The sequence below is a fragment of the Neomonachus schauinslandi genome, chromosome 9 (assembly GCF_002201575.2).
Source record: "Neomonachus schauinslandi chromosome 9, ASM220157v2, whole genome shotgun sequence".
NCBI lineage: Eukaryota > Metazoa > Chordata > Mammalia > Carnivora > Phocidae > Neomonachus > Neomonachus schauinslandi.
The window spans coordinates 47,742,225-47,757,523 of NC_058411.1; the positions used below are offsets into that span (position 1 = coordinate 47,742,225).

Below are 15,299 nucleotides of genomic sequence, written 5' to 3' on the forward strand. Positions count from 1 at the left end.
TTCTGTCTTTCTTTTCTTGTCTGGTCTCCTTAGCTTTCCATATTTTAGAGTGAGGCAGTATAAACTGATGGGAAATTCTGTATCCACGGGCAGAGCTCGTTGACGTGTAGGTTTCACTCTAGAGTAATAGAGTGATGAGAAGTTTTTTTATTTAGGAAATCCCCAAACATCAGAATCTATGAGGCCTCCTTTCTAGGACTGTTTAATTTTTCCAAAGAAAGATCTTTGAATATTCTGCCTGGGTGGTCTGAACATTTAGTATGAAAATCTGTGTTTTCAGCACGGTCTACTGGCTCTAGTCTGATGTTTAGATTCACCAGAAAATAAAACCCCCAGTCTCCCACAGAGTTTTAATTCCTCCTTATTTAGATTTAATCAGGTCTTCTGTTTTTCATGCCCATGTCTTTCATTATACCAAGTGCCTTTAACTCCTGATCCCTCCTTTCATTCTGTGGGGGCACATTAAGTGCTGTTTGTCAGTATCATTAACTGTAGACATTTGGGTTTCATCTTCTCCATTTGTCTCTTCATATACATTGTAGTCCACCTTCATGTATTGAAACTTCTGGGTTCAGATGTTTCCCGGCTTCACTGAAGTTTGTTTCTTACTTTCCTTGTTGTTCTGGGTGATGTTTTTACTACGTATATTAGTTTCTTCTAGTGCTGCTCCAACAAAGTACCACAGACTAAGTGGCTTAGAAGAGCACAGTTCTGGAGGCTCTAAGTCCCCAAGTCAAGGGGTTGGCAGGGCCTTGCTCCTTCTGAAACATGGAAGAGAAAATCTTTCTTTGCCTCTTCTAGCTTCTGGTCTTTGCTGACAATCTTTGGCCTCCTTTGGTTTATGGGTGCATCATCTCAGTCTCTACCTCTGTTGTCAGATGGTCATCTTCTCCCTGCATGTTTCTTTGTCCCTTCTCCTCTCCTTCTAAAGACCTCAGTCATACTGGATTAAAGCCCACTTTCGTCCTAACTTGATTACATATCTGTAAAGACCCTATTTCTAAATAAGGTTGTGTTGACAGGTACTGGGGGTTAACACTTCAGCATATCTCTTGGGGGGACACAATTCAACCCATAACACCAAGTGATTTTAGAATCAGGAGTTCTAGACATTATTTTGGATGGCAGTAAAATACATTTTCCATATGATAAGGAAAATTTCATTTTGAAATTTAATGGAAAATGTTGAGAATAACTGCATAAAATTCTGACTCTCCTAAAACAAATCCTGAAAGAAAGAACATAGTATGTATGAAAAGTGCTCACATACAATGGGAAAAAACAGCAAGACTTCATTAACAATGGACATGAATAGACCGTTCACATCAAAGTCTGAGCAAGCCTGTGTTAAAAGTTACTCTCATATATTACTTATCCCTTGTAAATTGGTATATTAGTATGACCCGTTTGGAAAGAAATCTGTAAACAACATGTCAGACCATAAAAATATTCACACCCTTTGGTCTTAATTCAATAGGAAATTGAATACTTACTTTGTACCAGTTACCCTGCTAGGTACTGTAGATTCAGTAGCAAACAAAAAAGACCAAGTTTCTGTCTTCATTTATACAAAATACCATTTTTGGGAAGAAGTCACATACGTGAAGATCACATTGTTCATTCCACTCTCTTAGTTTCTCTAACTATACTTTCAGCTCCCTAGTCTCTCTTGCTTGTTTCTCTTCATATCCCCAACCTGTAAAGATTGGAAGGCCACAAGATTCAGTCCCTGGACCTCTTCTCACTCACTTGGTTGGCCCATTCAGTCTTATATCATCTGTATAATGATAATTCCCCAATTTTTTCCTCTACCTAGAACCTCTCTCTTGACCTTTTGACCCATATACTCAGTAACCTATTTGACATCTCCATTTACATACTTAATAGGAATCTCAGACTTCTCCAAAACTGAGCTTGTTTTCATCCCCTCCAAAGATGTTCTTCCCACTGCCTCCTTATCCCAGTTCTAAACTGCATCTAATTGCTTGGGCTAAAAATATGAGTTATCTTTTACTTCTCTCTTTTTCTCATACCCCAAATGTGATTCATCAACAAATCTTGTTTACCCTCAGAATATATCCAGAATCTATTTCTCACCATCTCTTCTGCTATCACCTTGATCCAAGCCACCATAATCTCTTACCTGGTTTATTATAGTGGCATCCTAACTTCCCGTCTTCCCCATAGTCTGTTTTCAATATAGCAGCCAGGTTGTTTTAGAATGTAGGTCAGACCAAAAAAAAGAACGTAGGTTAGACTTGTCTCACCTGTGCTTGAAGCCCTCCAGTGACTATCTCAAAGTAAAAGCCAAAGTTCTTTTAAAGGGCCCAGAAGGTTCTATGCATTTTAGCCTCTTTTGATATGTCAGACTTCATCACCTAGTATTCACCCCCATCACTTACTCTACTCCAGCTACTCTGCCTCCTGCACACAATAGACACATTCCCACATCAAGACTTCTGCTTTTGCCATTCCCTCTGCTTAGAATGCTCTTCACCTATTTGGCCACTTTGCAGACTCTCATGCCTCCTTCAGGTTTTTGCCCATTATTACCTGAGTGAGGTCTTCCCTAGTCACCCCATTTAAAATTGCTCCCCTCCTATCTCTTCCTATCCACCTTCCCTACCTAGTATTTCTTCTTCTAATTTATAGCCATAAGACTTTTACTTAATTACCAAATCTGTTCTCTCTCCCCAACCTAGAATATAAGCTCCATAAGGACATGAATTTTTGCCCGTTGTTGTTCACTAGCTATAGTGCCTAGAACAGCCCCTGACACTGTAGCAGTTATGCAGTAAGTATTTGTTGAAAAAATGGATGGATGGATGTCAAAAAATTGGAAGTGACTTACCTATCTAACATTACAGAAATCATTTAGTAATTTATTCTACATTCATTGGTTTGGAACACTGAAACTATTAAAAATGCTTACAAAAACTGATCATATAGGGAAGTGCTCTTGATAGAAAATAAAACTGTGTTCACAGTTCATCAAGGGTTATTGAGTGCCCGCTATGAAGAAGTATAACATAGTGGTTAAGTGGTCTCCTGTAGAGTCAGACCTGTATTCAAAAACTCTCACAGCTTTTCCACCATCATTCAGATATTTTCTGCTTCCATGAGTGTGTATTTCTGTAAGGAAGAGAAGACTCATCTAAGTCTGACTTAAACAATAAAAAAGCATTCTGACTCACATAATTGGAAGTCTAGAGGAAGGCTGCTTTAAGACTTGTTGAATCAGTGGCTCAGTGATGTTATCAAAGACCAGGTTTCTTTTGCCTCTTCAATGTTGTGTCCAAATTATCATTTTTACCTAAGGCTGTTTTCCCTCAAGGTCATAAGAGTGGTGGCAGGAACAATAATGGTTGTGTGCTTTTTTGTTCTGTCAGGTAAGAAGGAAAGAGAGAGGTACAGAGACAGACTAGCAGAGTGCTTTTCCAGAAGGGCAAGGAACTTTCTTTTTGGTAGCCGCTAGCAGATCTTTCACATTTCACTGGTCTGAACTAGGTCACATGCCTACAGCTACATCAGTCACTCTGGATGAAGGAATGGATTACACTGATTGACTTGGCCCCATCTTTGGAGCTATGGGATAAGGTCAGCTTTCCCCGGAGCAAAACACGGGGCTGCATGCATGAAGGGGAATAGATATAAATCTGATCATGTTAAGAAGGTGAGAAGTGAGTCCCATGCCCACCTCTTTTTTTGCTTTTTAAAAAGTATTTATTACTGGGGTGCCTGGCTGGCTCAGTGAGTAGAGCATGCGACTCTTGATCTTAGGGTCATGAGTTCAAACCCCGTGTTGGGCATAGAGCTTACTTTTTAAAAAATAAAGTGTTTTTTTTTTTAAGTATTTATTATTGAAGTATAGTTGACATACAATGATATATTAGTTTTAGATGTACAACATAGTGATTTGACAATTCTCTCCATTACTCAGTGTTCACCACAAGTGTAGTCACTCTGTGTCACCATATAGTATTACAATATTATTGACTATATTCCCTATGCTGTACTTTTTATTTCTCTGACTTATTTTATAACTAGAAGTTTGTGCCTCTTAATCCCCTTCACCTATTTCGCCCATCCCCTTATCCTCCTCCGCTCTGGCAGCCACCAGTTTGTTGTCTGTATTTATGAGTCTGTTTCTTTTTGTTTTGTTTTGTTCTTCAGAATTCACATGTAAGTGAAATCATATGGTATTTTTCTTTGTCTGACTTATACCACTTAGCCTAATACCCTCTAGGTCCATCCATATTGTTGCAAATGACAAGATCGCATTCTTTTTTGTGGCTGAGCAGTATTCCTCTGTGTGTGTGCACGCGCTCACGTGCAAGCGCCATATTATCTTCTTTATCCATTCATCTGTTGGTGAATACTTGGGTTGCTTCCATCTCTCAACTATTGTAAATAATGCTCCAGTGAACATAGGGGTGCATATATCTTTTTGAACTAGTGTTTTAGTTTTCTTTGGGTAAATAGTAGTGGAATTACAAGATCATATGGTATTTCTATTTTTTTCTTTTTTGAGGAGCCTTCATATTGTTTTCTACAGTGGGTGTGCCAGTTTACATTCCCACCAATAGTGCATGAGGGTTCCCTTCTCTCCACATCCTCACCAACACTTGTTATTTCTCTGATTGAAGTTGGGGTGCACTGGGCCAAACTGGCCAACTAAACCACATGGGATAGATTCACTATCACCAAGAGTAGTTTGCTCCCAAAGACAGGGCATAAGATGCTGGTCAGGCAAAAGGAATATATCTACAGCAGATAGTGCTCTGCCTGACCTCCCACACCATCCGCCAACACCCCATAGGCATACTTTTTCTACTTTTGACACCCTGAGCCAACAGGACCCATGAAGTGACTGCAGAGTCACAAGATCAGGACAGCAGTTTTTTACATGGAGTAATGAGATTGACATCTTTACTTGGATATCACATAAGGAGTTCACACTCAGTGTGTTTAAAATTAAACTCATCAACTTTCCCAACTAGTTCCTGTGAGCCCAATCTTAATATAATGATCAACAAGACATGGGCACTGCTTTTATAACAAGTCTTGGTCAACAAACAGAATTGGTCCATAACTACAGGTATTTTTTTTATCATATGAAAAAAAAATAAATGAAATAGTTCTTATTCTATGTCTTTGCATAGAATTTTCCCCTGAATGCTTTATTATTTTGTAAATTCTCTTTAATGTGGTTATATAACATGTCCTTTATCACTGAGAAATTTGCAAAGAGAAAGGGTTATTTGATACAACCCTACCTTTTGGTCTCCTATTTGGAGGTTTTATTACCTTTGTAGAAATGTATCTGATACTCGCTGCTTCAAAAACACAAGGTCTCTGATTATGTATGATCTTTCTCTGGAAGTTACCACAGTTTATACAAATATGTTTGTTTTGTGTGTTTTAGATTTAAAAAGGTTTTTCAGGGAGCAGAATCTCATTATGAATCTTACTTAAATTGTATATTTTCATGTAGCTATAGTATCTCCCAGATGCCAAGCACTACCACTGTGCTAGTGCTTAGGGATACAAAAATGAATATGCCCTGCCCTCAAAAAGCTTGCAGTTAAGTGCAGAGTATAGGTCAACCAACAGTTGAGTACAGTACAGTTTGACATTTACTATAGCAGAGGTGATCACAGATTGAGATAAAGTCTTGTCTTATGATTGCACTGTGAATTGTGGTGAAACTAATCTTTCTTACCCCCAGAGTCTTTCTTCAGTTCATGTGGCAGTTTACACAAACTAAGTGAAGAGCAGCTGCTGATTCCTCCTCCGCTTCCTCCTCGAAAGAAGTTTGATCATGACGCTTCAAATTCCAAGGTAGCCAACAGGACTCAGGTTTGCCTTAGCTTATTCAATTTATTCAAAGTTGTGAACCTTCAAAATAATTCTCGTTCTTATAAAAAGTCTGTCAATTACAATTTGGCTACCCTGTATGGTAGTTAAACATTTTGGTTGTTTTATTTGAAAAATACTTTAAATAATTGCTTAATTCTTGTTAATATTTTTTTCTAAAAAGAGGCTGGGCAGATTCACAGATACTCAGAAGTGTGTTTTCTTTCTGGTAGAAAGGGGAAGAACTTTAGTATTCAAAGCATTCTTCAAATTTAAACCAGTAATTCTCAAACTTCAGGCTGCATCTGAATCACCTGGGAGGCTTGTTAAAAGCAGATTGCGAGTTTCTGATTCAGTAGGTCTAGGGTGGGACCCAGGAATTTGCATTTTTTAACAAGTTCCCTACTGGTACTGATGCTGCTGGTCCCTGGATCACACTTTGAGAACCACCACGGTAAGCCTTACTGGGGAAAGTAGATGACCAGAAGGCAGAAGCTGGACTTCGAGTTCCCTTGACATCATGTCCTTTAACGTCTACAAAGCTATGTATTCCTTTCACTCACTTGCCTATTATAATTAAAACTCATAAATTTTTGAAAGGTGAGGCTTTATATTCTAAGATTTCAATTAAAACATCTCATATATAAAAATATTAAACTAGGCCCTAAATTAAACTGGGAGTATTTTACTCATGAATCTGATCATTAAATCAGATTAACCTATTTTGAGCTTCTGGATTTAACTGAACACATAAGAATTTTTCAGTCTTTTAAAGCTTAACAGATTTTTCAGGAGAATGGAGGTATAATTTAATTTTTTTTTTTTTTGAGGGAAATACGAAATCTGATGATGACCCCCCTGCTATTCCACCAAGACAACCTCCTCCTCCAAAGGTAAAACCCAGAGTTCCTGCTCCTACTGGTGCATTTGATGGGCCTCTGCATAGTCCACCTCCACCACCGCCAAGAGATCCTCTTCCTGATACCCCTCCACCAGTTCCCCTTCGGCCTCCAGAACACTTTATAAACTGTCCATTTAATCTTCAGCCACCTCCACTAGGACATCTTCACAGAGATCCAGACTGGTTCAGAGACGTTAGTACCTGTCCAAATTCGCCAAATACTCCTCCTAGCACACCCTCTCCGAGAGTACCACGTCGATGCTACATGCTCAGTTCTAGTCACAACAACCTTGCTCATCCTCAAGCTCCCCCTGTTCCACCAAGGCAGAATTCAAGCCCTCACCTACCAAAACTGCCACCAAAGACTTACAAACGGGAGCTTTCGCACCCTCCGTCATACAGACTGCCTTTGCTAGAAAATGCGGAAACTCCTCAATGACCTTAGCCATATGTAGTCATTGACACTGGAATGGTATTTGTAAAGGGTTTTTTTTTAATTTATTCAAAAAAGGCATAGTATTTTAGTACTTTTTACAAATAATGCTCTTACAAAAATGCTACTGATCAAATAAGCTTTTAAAAATTGGAAAAATAAAAATACAGAAGTCCTTTATCATTATCCTCAGGTGATCAGTAGCATTGCCTTGTCTTGGATCCTCAGTGCTGCCAAAAGGCCAGTATAAAGAATTTATATTTGCACTGTAGACTCTGCTAAAGTATGGTTTAAAGTGACATTGATTGCACTGAAAGGGGATAGTGCATTTGTGGAATTTTTCAAATTTGGGTAATAGATGCCTTTTTAAGGCAATGAATTTACACAAATATAGGGCGTGTATGGTATTACTGATTTTTAAAACTCTTTGACCATCTTCTAGTTTTTACTTCTAATTTTTACACTTAAGAGAATTGTGAAAAACACCCACTGTTCTTAAACTCTTTAATGCCATGTCTTAAATGCCAGAATTTGCTGCTGAAGACAAAAATGAAAAATAGAACGAAAATAATAGAATGCACTGTGTTCATTATTTTGTCAAAATGTATACAGAGACTACCTAACCCAATCATAGAGGGAAAAAGGGCATGTATCTCATTCAGATGTGCCTTTTGTTTTTGCAGACTATGGTGTCTTTAGCTAATGAGTTGCCTATTGGAAAACAAAGTTAATTAATATGCCATGTATGTACAGTTTTGTTTATATTGTATATTTAAAGACAATGCTAATAACCTATATAAATTTAAGTGACTCGAGGCCTATAATACAATCTGCTACTTTACTAATTGAGAAATTCAGAGGAAAATTTCTTATGGCACAGGAACCAACTGCCTTGCCCTCAAAACCTAGTAACTTTATAAATCTCATGTTAACTAAAATTAAAAAAAAATTTTTTTTAGATTGGTAACATCTAAACCAGCAAACATACTTAAAGCTTTATTAAACTTTTTATTCAGAGAAGTGAGTAAAAGTTTTATTTGCCATTTGGACTCCTGGGTTCAAAGTGATGAAAAAGCGTGTTTTGCTGATAGTGCTGTAGCAGCAGTTGTAAAGTAGCCAAAAGCCACGTTGTTTATTTACTGGTCTGTGGCCTTTTACTGTGCTTTGTATCAGAGTTCTTAACAAGATTAATAAATCACCCCAGTCTTAATTTTTAAAAGACTTTTAAATACGCGTTTTCATTATAAGGAACAAGGGGAGAGATTGTTGAGTTCTGTGGAAATACATACACCCACATTATTTTCAATATTTTGTGCAACTTAAATTACATAATCCCAAGGAATTTAAGTGATGTAAATTTTAGAAGGATAACTTTGTCTTAACTGTTAAAACGCAATCAGCAAGCTTCCAGCAACCATTTTTATGCATTCAGATGAAAAATTAGGAGCATGCTAGGAAACTCTTGATAAGGAGGATTATACCCTTCTTGGTACGATCTTGGAAGCTGCCTGGATTTAAGGCCAGTAACTACCGAGTGAATTAGTCTCCAGGTAAAAACACCCCAGGTAAAGAGCAGGTGACAATATTAGCTTGTCTGGAAGAGTAATTTAAGCTGCCTGCTTGTTAAGCCAGGCTTGTAATTTAGAGGAGGCCGACCTACATGCCTGCGAAGCGTGTGGTCCGGTGTTCAAGCACGCGCGGGTAATGCTGCCTTCCCAGTTTTTGTGCTTCTGCGCACGCGCCTTGGCGCCAACTTCGCCACTAGGAGGCGCCGGGCCCTCTTCAGGCCGGCCTTGGGGCGGTGTGTGTGGGTGTGACGTCACTGCGCGCGCCGCATCTTGTTTCCGGGCAGCGATGGCGGCTACCCTGGAGTCCTCGGTGGAGGACCCACTGCGGAACTTCGTTCGAGTTTTGGAAAAGCGAGATGGCACGGTGTTACGACTGCAGCAGTATGGCTCCGGCGGCGTGGGCTGCGTTGTTTGGGATGCTGCCATTGTCCTTTCTAAGTACTTGGAAACGCCCGGGTTTTCCGGCGATGGGGCCCACGCTCTGAGCCGGCGATCGGTGCTGGAGCTGGGCTCCGGCACTGGGGCCGTGGGGCTCATGGCTGCTACCCTTGGGTAAGAGCTGGCAGGAGGGGGTGCCGCTTTGTTCGGGAAACCCGGATTAGTGGTTTAGCACGTTTGTGCCTACACTTCGATCGACGTTATTTTATAGGGCTGATGTTGTGGTCACAGATCTTGAGGAATTGCAAGACTTGCTGAAGATGAATATTAATATGAACAAGCATCTTGTCACTGGTTCTGTTCAAGCCAAGGTACTGAAATGGTTTGTATGGCCTTTCAGCTTGTTTTAAGATAACGATTTGTAGTTTGCTTTAAATTGCGTTTCACTAAAAGCATAGTTAATACGAAGGGAACTTTCCAGAACTTGTTTATAAAACAGTATTTTAAATTATTAAAGCAACAGTTAAAATATCTGCTTGACATTTTTAAGGGGGGAAGAAATAGAAGACTTGACTTCTCCGCCAGACTACATACTGATGGCTGACTGCATATACTATGAAGAGGTAAGTATTCAGTGAGTGAAGTGTCCATCTTTAGAATTTGTACCATAATTTGTGGATTCCAAAGTGCACATTTCTTCACATTTTAACATTTCTGAATGCAGGATATTTGTCCTATAGTTGATGACACAGTAAAGAACATAAAGGTTACCAGGAACTATATACATATACTCGTGATAAACAAAAGACCTGTGAAACATGTTGACAAAAGTGTTATGTGCATTTTACTAGAGGCTTCTGTAATATTTTAAAGGTTTTGCTATTTGGATCGGTTTCTGAAAAGCTACGGTGTTTTTTTTTTTTAAGCTCTTCCTAGGGAACATGTTAACCATGACATTGAGAATTAAGTTGCATTGTAAAGAATTCATTGTTCTATGGCAAGATTGATTCAGAATGATATTTTTAAAAATATCAGTTTGTTTCATATTGTGGGCATCACATTTTTTAAAATAAACATTGAACTAACTTATGTTCAAGTTAGGGTCAGACTTACTTTTGTGGGTAAAATCCCAAGTTAAAATAGATTAAATAAAATTAATTTTTTAAGAGTGAGGTCAGTTTCATTTGTTTTCCTATGGGAACTCCAAAATGCAGTCATTTGAGTCTTTTGGAAATTGAAATAAATTGATTAGGTTGATTAGTGAAGAGGAGTTTACCAATCATTAGTTACAGAGCTTTAACCCCATGTACTTTGTTGACCGATTCAAAGATGGATAAATTGGAGGGGAGTTATAGTTACTCTCCACTTCCCCCATCCCCCTTTTATAGTAAAAATAGAAATTTTTGAAAATCATAAAGTAAAAGTGATACTCCTTTTTGAACAGTCTTTGGAGCCATTGTTGAAAACTCTAAAAGATCTTAGTGGATTTGAGACTTGTATTATATGTTGTTACGAACAACGAACAATGGGAAAAAATCCAGAAATTGAGAAAAAATATTTTGAGGTAAGTACTAGATCTGTTTTTGTAGTGCTTTATGTGACTTCACTGATGCTTTATGTGACCATGTGTTCAAGTATATTATGGTAATTTTGAGTGGGGAACACATTCTGCTTGTATGAATCCGTGGAGAGTATCCTTCATTGCCCACCATTCTACTAAGCTTCTCCCCTCCACCTTTTTCATCTTTTCTGGTCCTTTTCTTTTTCTTTTCTAATAAGTTGATCTAGTATCTACAGAACAACCTAAAATAATAATGGTGACACCCTTGTCTTTTCTGGGAAAGTTTTCCATGTTTCTTTATTAAATATGATGCTGGCTTTTGGGAACATATTAATGACATGTGTATTACTTTTGGAAAGTACGTCATAGAAACATATGTGATATGTTTTTACTTCTGTGCTTATCTCTACATTTTTATGAAAGCTTCAACCAAGATATGCTGTCTACTTTCTGGGGTGTTTTTTGTTTTTTGGGTTTTTTTGACTTTTTATTTTTAAATAATTAAAGACTCACAGGAAGTTGCAAAAGTAGTACATAGAGCCCCATGTATCTTTCACCCATCTTCCCCCAGTGGTCATCCAAACCCTTTTGATGGGCAAAAATCCATCACATTGTAAGTGACTCCTCTTGAGGGTACATCTACACGGTCCTGCAGTTTAGCTACTGAAGGGACTACTTCGCTTAAGTAAGAATGCAAATACATGACTCTGCTTCAGATAGGTGCTAAAATTGTTTTTATTTTCATGTTTTTCTTGAAAGTAAAGAATGTTAATAAACTCTTGAGACTATAATTGAAAATTCTGTATCGTTAAACAGTTTAAATTGAGTCAAAACACATGTAAAATGCACACATATCAAGTGCTCGGCTCAATTTTTCATATGTATACACCCAAGCAACCACCACCCTACATAAATAGAACATTTTCAGGACCTCAGAAGGCACCCATGTGCCCTTTTCCAGTCAGTACTTCTCCAAAGTTAACTGTCACTCTGATTTCTGTCACCACAGGAAACTTCGTATTACTGAATTTGAAGTATATCTCTCTTAAATTTATAGCTCCTCCAGCTAGACTTTGACTTTGAAAAAATTCCTTTGGAGAAACATGATGAAGAATATCGAAGCGAGGATATTCATATCTTATACATCAGAAAGAAGAAATCGGTAAATGCATTCCCAGCTCTTTATCCTCTGAGGAGATCTCGTTAGCTGGTCACTGTCTCTGGGCTAATGTGTGGTGTAGATGTTGATTTGATGTGGGGAAACAGTTCTGATGACTGACTGGACTCAGGCACTCTCAGTGTTTAGATCACTTAATCTACCTGGCCTTGGATTCTTCCTCTAAACAAACAAACAAAAAAACAACAGGCTTCTTTTGTTAAAGGTCCTTTCCATCTGTAAATAATAGAGCTTTATAATTGGGCATTACCTCAGGCAAATAACTTAGCTATTTGTATATTTCTGTTATCTCTCAGAGATTTAAAAATGTCAGTTCTGACTTCGTGAACTTTCTCCAACCATTCAGATTTTTTTTAAATAGTCCAAAGTAAAGTATGACAAGGTAGATCGGCCCAGTAAATAAAAATGCGCTCAGTTAAGTAGAATTTATGTATGTTCCCCCCCTTTTTTATTGCTCCTTTACCTGTTTTAATAATGACATTTTATATGGGTTGCCTCTGTATGCCTAGAATTTGCGCGTGTAGAGGAGAATTGTATTTCATCCATTTCGTATCACCTTTTGTATATGTGACTAGTATAAGGCAAGGACATGATCTAGTTTATGAATTAAGGATGCTAAATTTAGTAAGTCCCACTTGTTTCTGTTATCTTTGCTTTTATGGAATTTGTTCGTGATGAAGTTTCCTGATTATGATGAATTCTAGTCAAAAGCAAATAACTTATAATTTGGGGGGGGTCAAGGCTAGGTGTTAGAACTGTAAGGAAAGAGAGGTAGTGGGATTAGTAATTCAGATCTACTAACTTTCATTTGGCATAGTGCTGGAGATACGAAGATAAATTTTAAAAATGTTTTATGCCTTAAGGAATCTGGTTTTAGCTTAAGCTGTTGTGTAGTTTTAAAAGTAGAATTTCTTTTGAGGTATAAAGATTTTGTGTTTCCTAAGTGCAAAGCCCCCCCTTTTTTTTTTTTGCCAACAATCACTTCTTTTTACAAAATTGATAAAATTCACCCTTTTAAAATGTAAAATTCAGTGGTTTTTAATATATTCACAGAGTTGCACAACCATCACTTTTTAATTCTAAACATTTTTTTTTATCACCCCAAAAAGAAACCCCGTACCCATTAGCAGTCACTTCCTGTTCCTGCCTCTCCCTAGCCCTTGGCAGCCACCAGTCTGTTCTCTGTGGAGTTGCCTGTTCTGAACATATCATAGAAGTGAAATCGCACACTATGTGGCTTCCTATATCTGGCTTCTTACAGTCAGCATTGTGTTTTTAAGGTTCATCCATGTTGTAGCATACATCATCAACACTTAACTCGTTTTTATAGTTTTAGAAGTAAAAAATAGTTATAATATTTCTTTGATATACTACACCTTCATCCATCCATTCATCAGTCGGGCATTTCAGTGGTTTTTCACTTTTAGGCAATAATAATACTGCTATGAATATTCATATAAGAATTTTTGTGTGACTTATGTTTTCAAATCTCTTGGGTATAAACCTAGAGTAGAATTGCTAGGTCGTATGAGACCTCCATGTTTAACTTTTTGGGGAATTTGCCAAACTGTATTCCAAAGCTGCTATACCATTTTACATTCCAACCAGCAGTAGCTGAGGGTTCTCATTTCTTCATATCTTCACCAGCGCTTGTCATTGTCCATCTTTTTTATTGTAGCCATCTCAGTAGGTGTGAAGTGGTACCTCATTGTGGGTTTTATTTTCATTTCCTGAGTGACTAATGTGGAATGTCTTTTCATGTATTTATTGGCCATTTGTTTATCTTTACAGAAATACTTTTCCTGTTTTTAAATTGAGTTGTCTTCTTACTGTTGAGTTGTAACAGTTCTTTATATATTCTGGATACTAGATCCTTACCAGATACATGACTTTCAAATACTGTCTCCCATTCTGTGGTTTGTCTTTTTTTTTCTCCTAGATAGTATGTCCTTGGAAGCACAAAGCTTTTTAATTTTGATGATGTCCAGTGTATCTGATTTTTCTTTGGTTGCTTTGTTTTAGGTATCAGCAAAAAAATCATCTTTTGAAATTATGCATGGTTGTTCATTTGAATTGCATTTAGCCATTATTAGGCATATTACTTAGTATAAGGTACCCAGTAAATACTCAATTTTTAATAAGAAATCAATCTTTAAAGTTTTCTTTTTTTTTTTTATAGAAATATCCATCATGAAATCTTTAGTCATCTTACCCAAACCTCTAACAACCTGGGTAAGCTAAAGATGTGAATGGTGAATGGAGCATGTGAATACAGCATGGGAAGATTGTGTTCATAGATTTTTCCAGCATGTCCATAGAGATTCAATATATAACTGACAACCACCATGGGCTGCCTGCAATTTGAAAAATGATTACTGCCTGCCTGCCTGCCAATGGGCCTGAAATCCAACTTAGTTTACTTGTAGCTCAGCATCAAGTTCTGCTTAAAAGAAAATTGTGTATCAGTCACTCCTCAAATGAAAATAGGTGTTGAGGTTTGCCTAAAGTCTGCAGGAAATAAACAGTGAAGTGGCATGGTTGACTTGGCGTTTTTGTCAGGAAACTAGAGATAAACTGATCCAGTTTCTAAAGAGAGAAATCTATTACAATGTAATTCTGTTTAAGTTGCAATTAGTAAAATTTAGTTGTCTTTAAGATCAATAAATCTAAAAGTTGGTTATTTTAATATAATTATGCAGTGGTTTTTATCATATGTATCTTCCACTTCATTGCTATTATTACGATAGCTTTAATATTTAAATGTTCTTTTACTTAAAAAAAAAAAACCTGAAAATACTGTTTTGTATACTTCCATTAGCCAAAGTTTTATTCTTTTCCTCCACCATACATGTCTATGTGAGTTAGATAGTAAATTATACTGCAATGAGTTGGTAGGAATAAAAGTAAGAAATCAGGAGGGGGAAAAGGTATCTTTTTTTTTTTTTTAAGATTTTATTTATTTATTTGACAGAGAGAGACACAGCGAGAGAGGGAACACAAGCAGGGCGAGCGGGAGAGGGAGAAGCAGGCTTCCCACTGAGCAGGGAGCCCGATGCGGGGCTTGATCCCAGGACCCTGGGATCATGACCTGAGCCGAAGGCAGATGCTTAATGACTGAGCCACCCAGGCGCCCGGGAAAAGGTATCTTTACAAACTTTTTCATTTGAGAATGGAGCAAGAATAAAAAGTCCGGTTTCAGGCTTGTGCACTTCCTTGGCTCTTGCACATTTCTTCGCATATATCTTCCAGGAATATGGCTAAAATCACCAGTGTTTACATGAAACAGAGAAATGTTTTTAAATAACTACAAACGTGGTTCTATGTACATTTACCAAGTGATTTTGGTTCTGTGTATTCTCTGTTTTATTCTCTGTTTTAATCATCTGCTCACAGACTGATCTATCAAGGACTTCAGTTACACCAGT

At 37.6% G+C, this 15,299-nt stretch overlaps 2 protein-coding genes across 5 annotated transcripts in view; both read left to right on the forward strand.

Annotated features, from left to right (window-relative positions):
* Positions 1-8,413, forward strand: part of SOS2 (SOS Ras/Rho guanine nucleotide exchange factor 2) — an 80,892-nt gene extending 72,479 nt beyond the window's left edge. For 3 of the 4 annotated variants that reach the window (XM_021701352.2, XM_021701354.2, XM_021701353.2), the window contains 2 exons: positions 5,729-5,841; positions 6,687-8,413. In XM_021701352.2, coding sequence (XP_021557027.1) covers positions 5,729-5,841; positions 6,687-7,196 — 623 coding nt within the window. In that variant the 3' untranslated portion in view covers positions 7,197-8,413. The remainder of the gene's footprint in view (positions 1-5,728; positions 5,842-6,686) is intronic. The other variant, XM_044917831.1, reaches the window with a different exon arrangement.
* A 631-nt stretch (positions 8,414-9,044) lies between these two features.
* Positions 9,045-14,378, forward strand: VCPKMT (valosin containing protein lysine methyltransferase). The gene is made up of 6 exons (XM_021701495.1): positions 9,045-9,310; positions 9,408-9,518; positions 9,687-9,759; positions 10,581-10,700; positions 11,755-11,859; positions 14,054-14,378. Exons 1-6 carry the CDS (start codon positions 9,045-9,047, stop codon positions 14,066-14,068), a joined length of 690 nt encoding a protein of 229 aa, XP_021557170.1. The 3' UTR covers positions 14,069-14,378.
* The last annotated feature ends 921 nt before the right edge of the window (positions 14,379-15,299 follow it).

Excerpts from the sequence above, each read along its gene's own strand:
- VCPKMT (XM_021701495.1), top strand. The coding sequence starts at position 9,045 with ATGGCGGCTACCCTGGAGTCCTCGGTGGAGGACCCACTGCGGAACTTC. Across the intron at positions 9,760-10,580 it reads ACTGCATATACTATGAAGAG|TCTTTGGAGCCATTGTTGAA; the intron begins GTAAGTATTCAG and ends CTTTTTGAACAG. Across the intron at positions 10,701-11,754 it reads TTGAGAAAAAATATTTTGAG|CTCCTCCAGCTAGACTTTGA; the intron begins GTAAGTACTAGA and ends TTAAATTTATAG.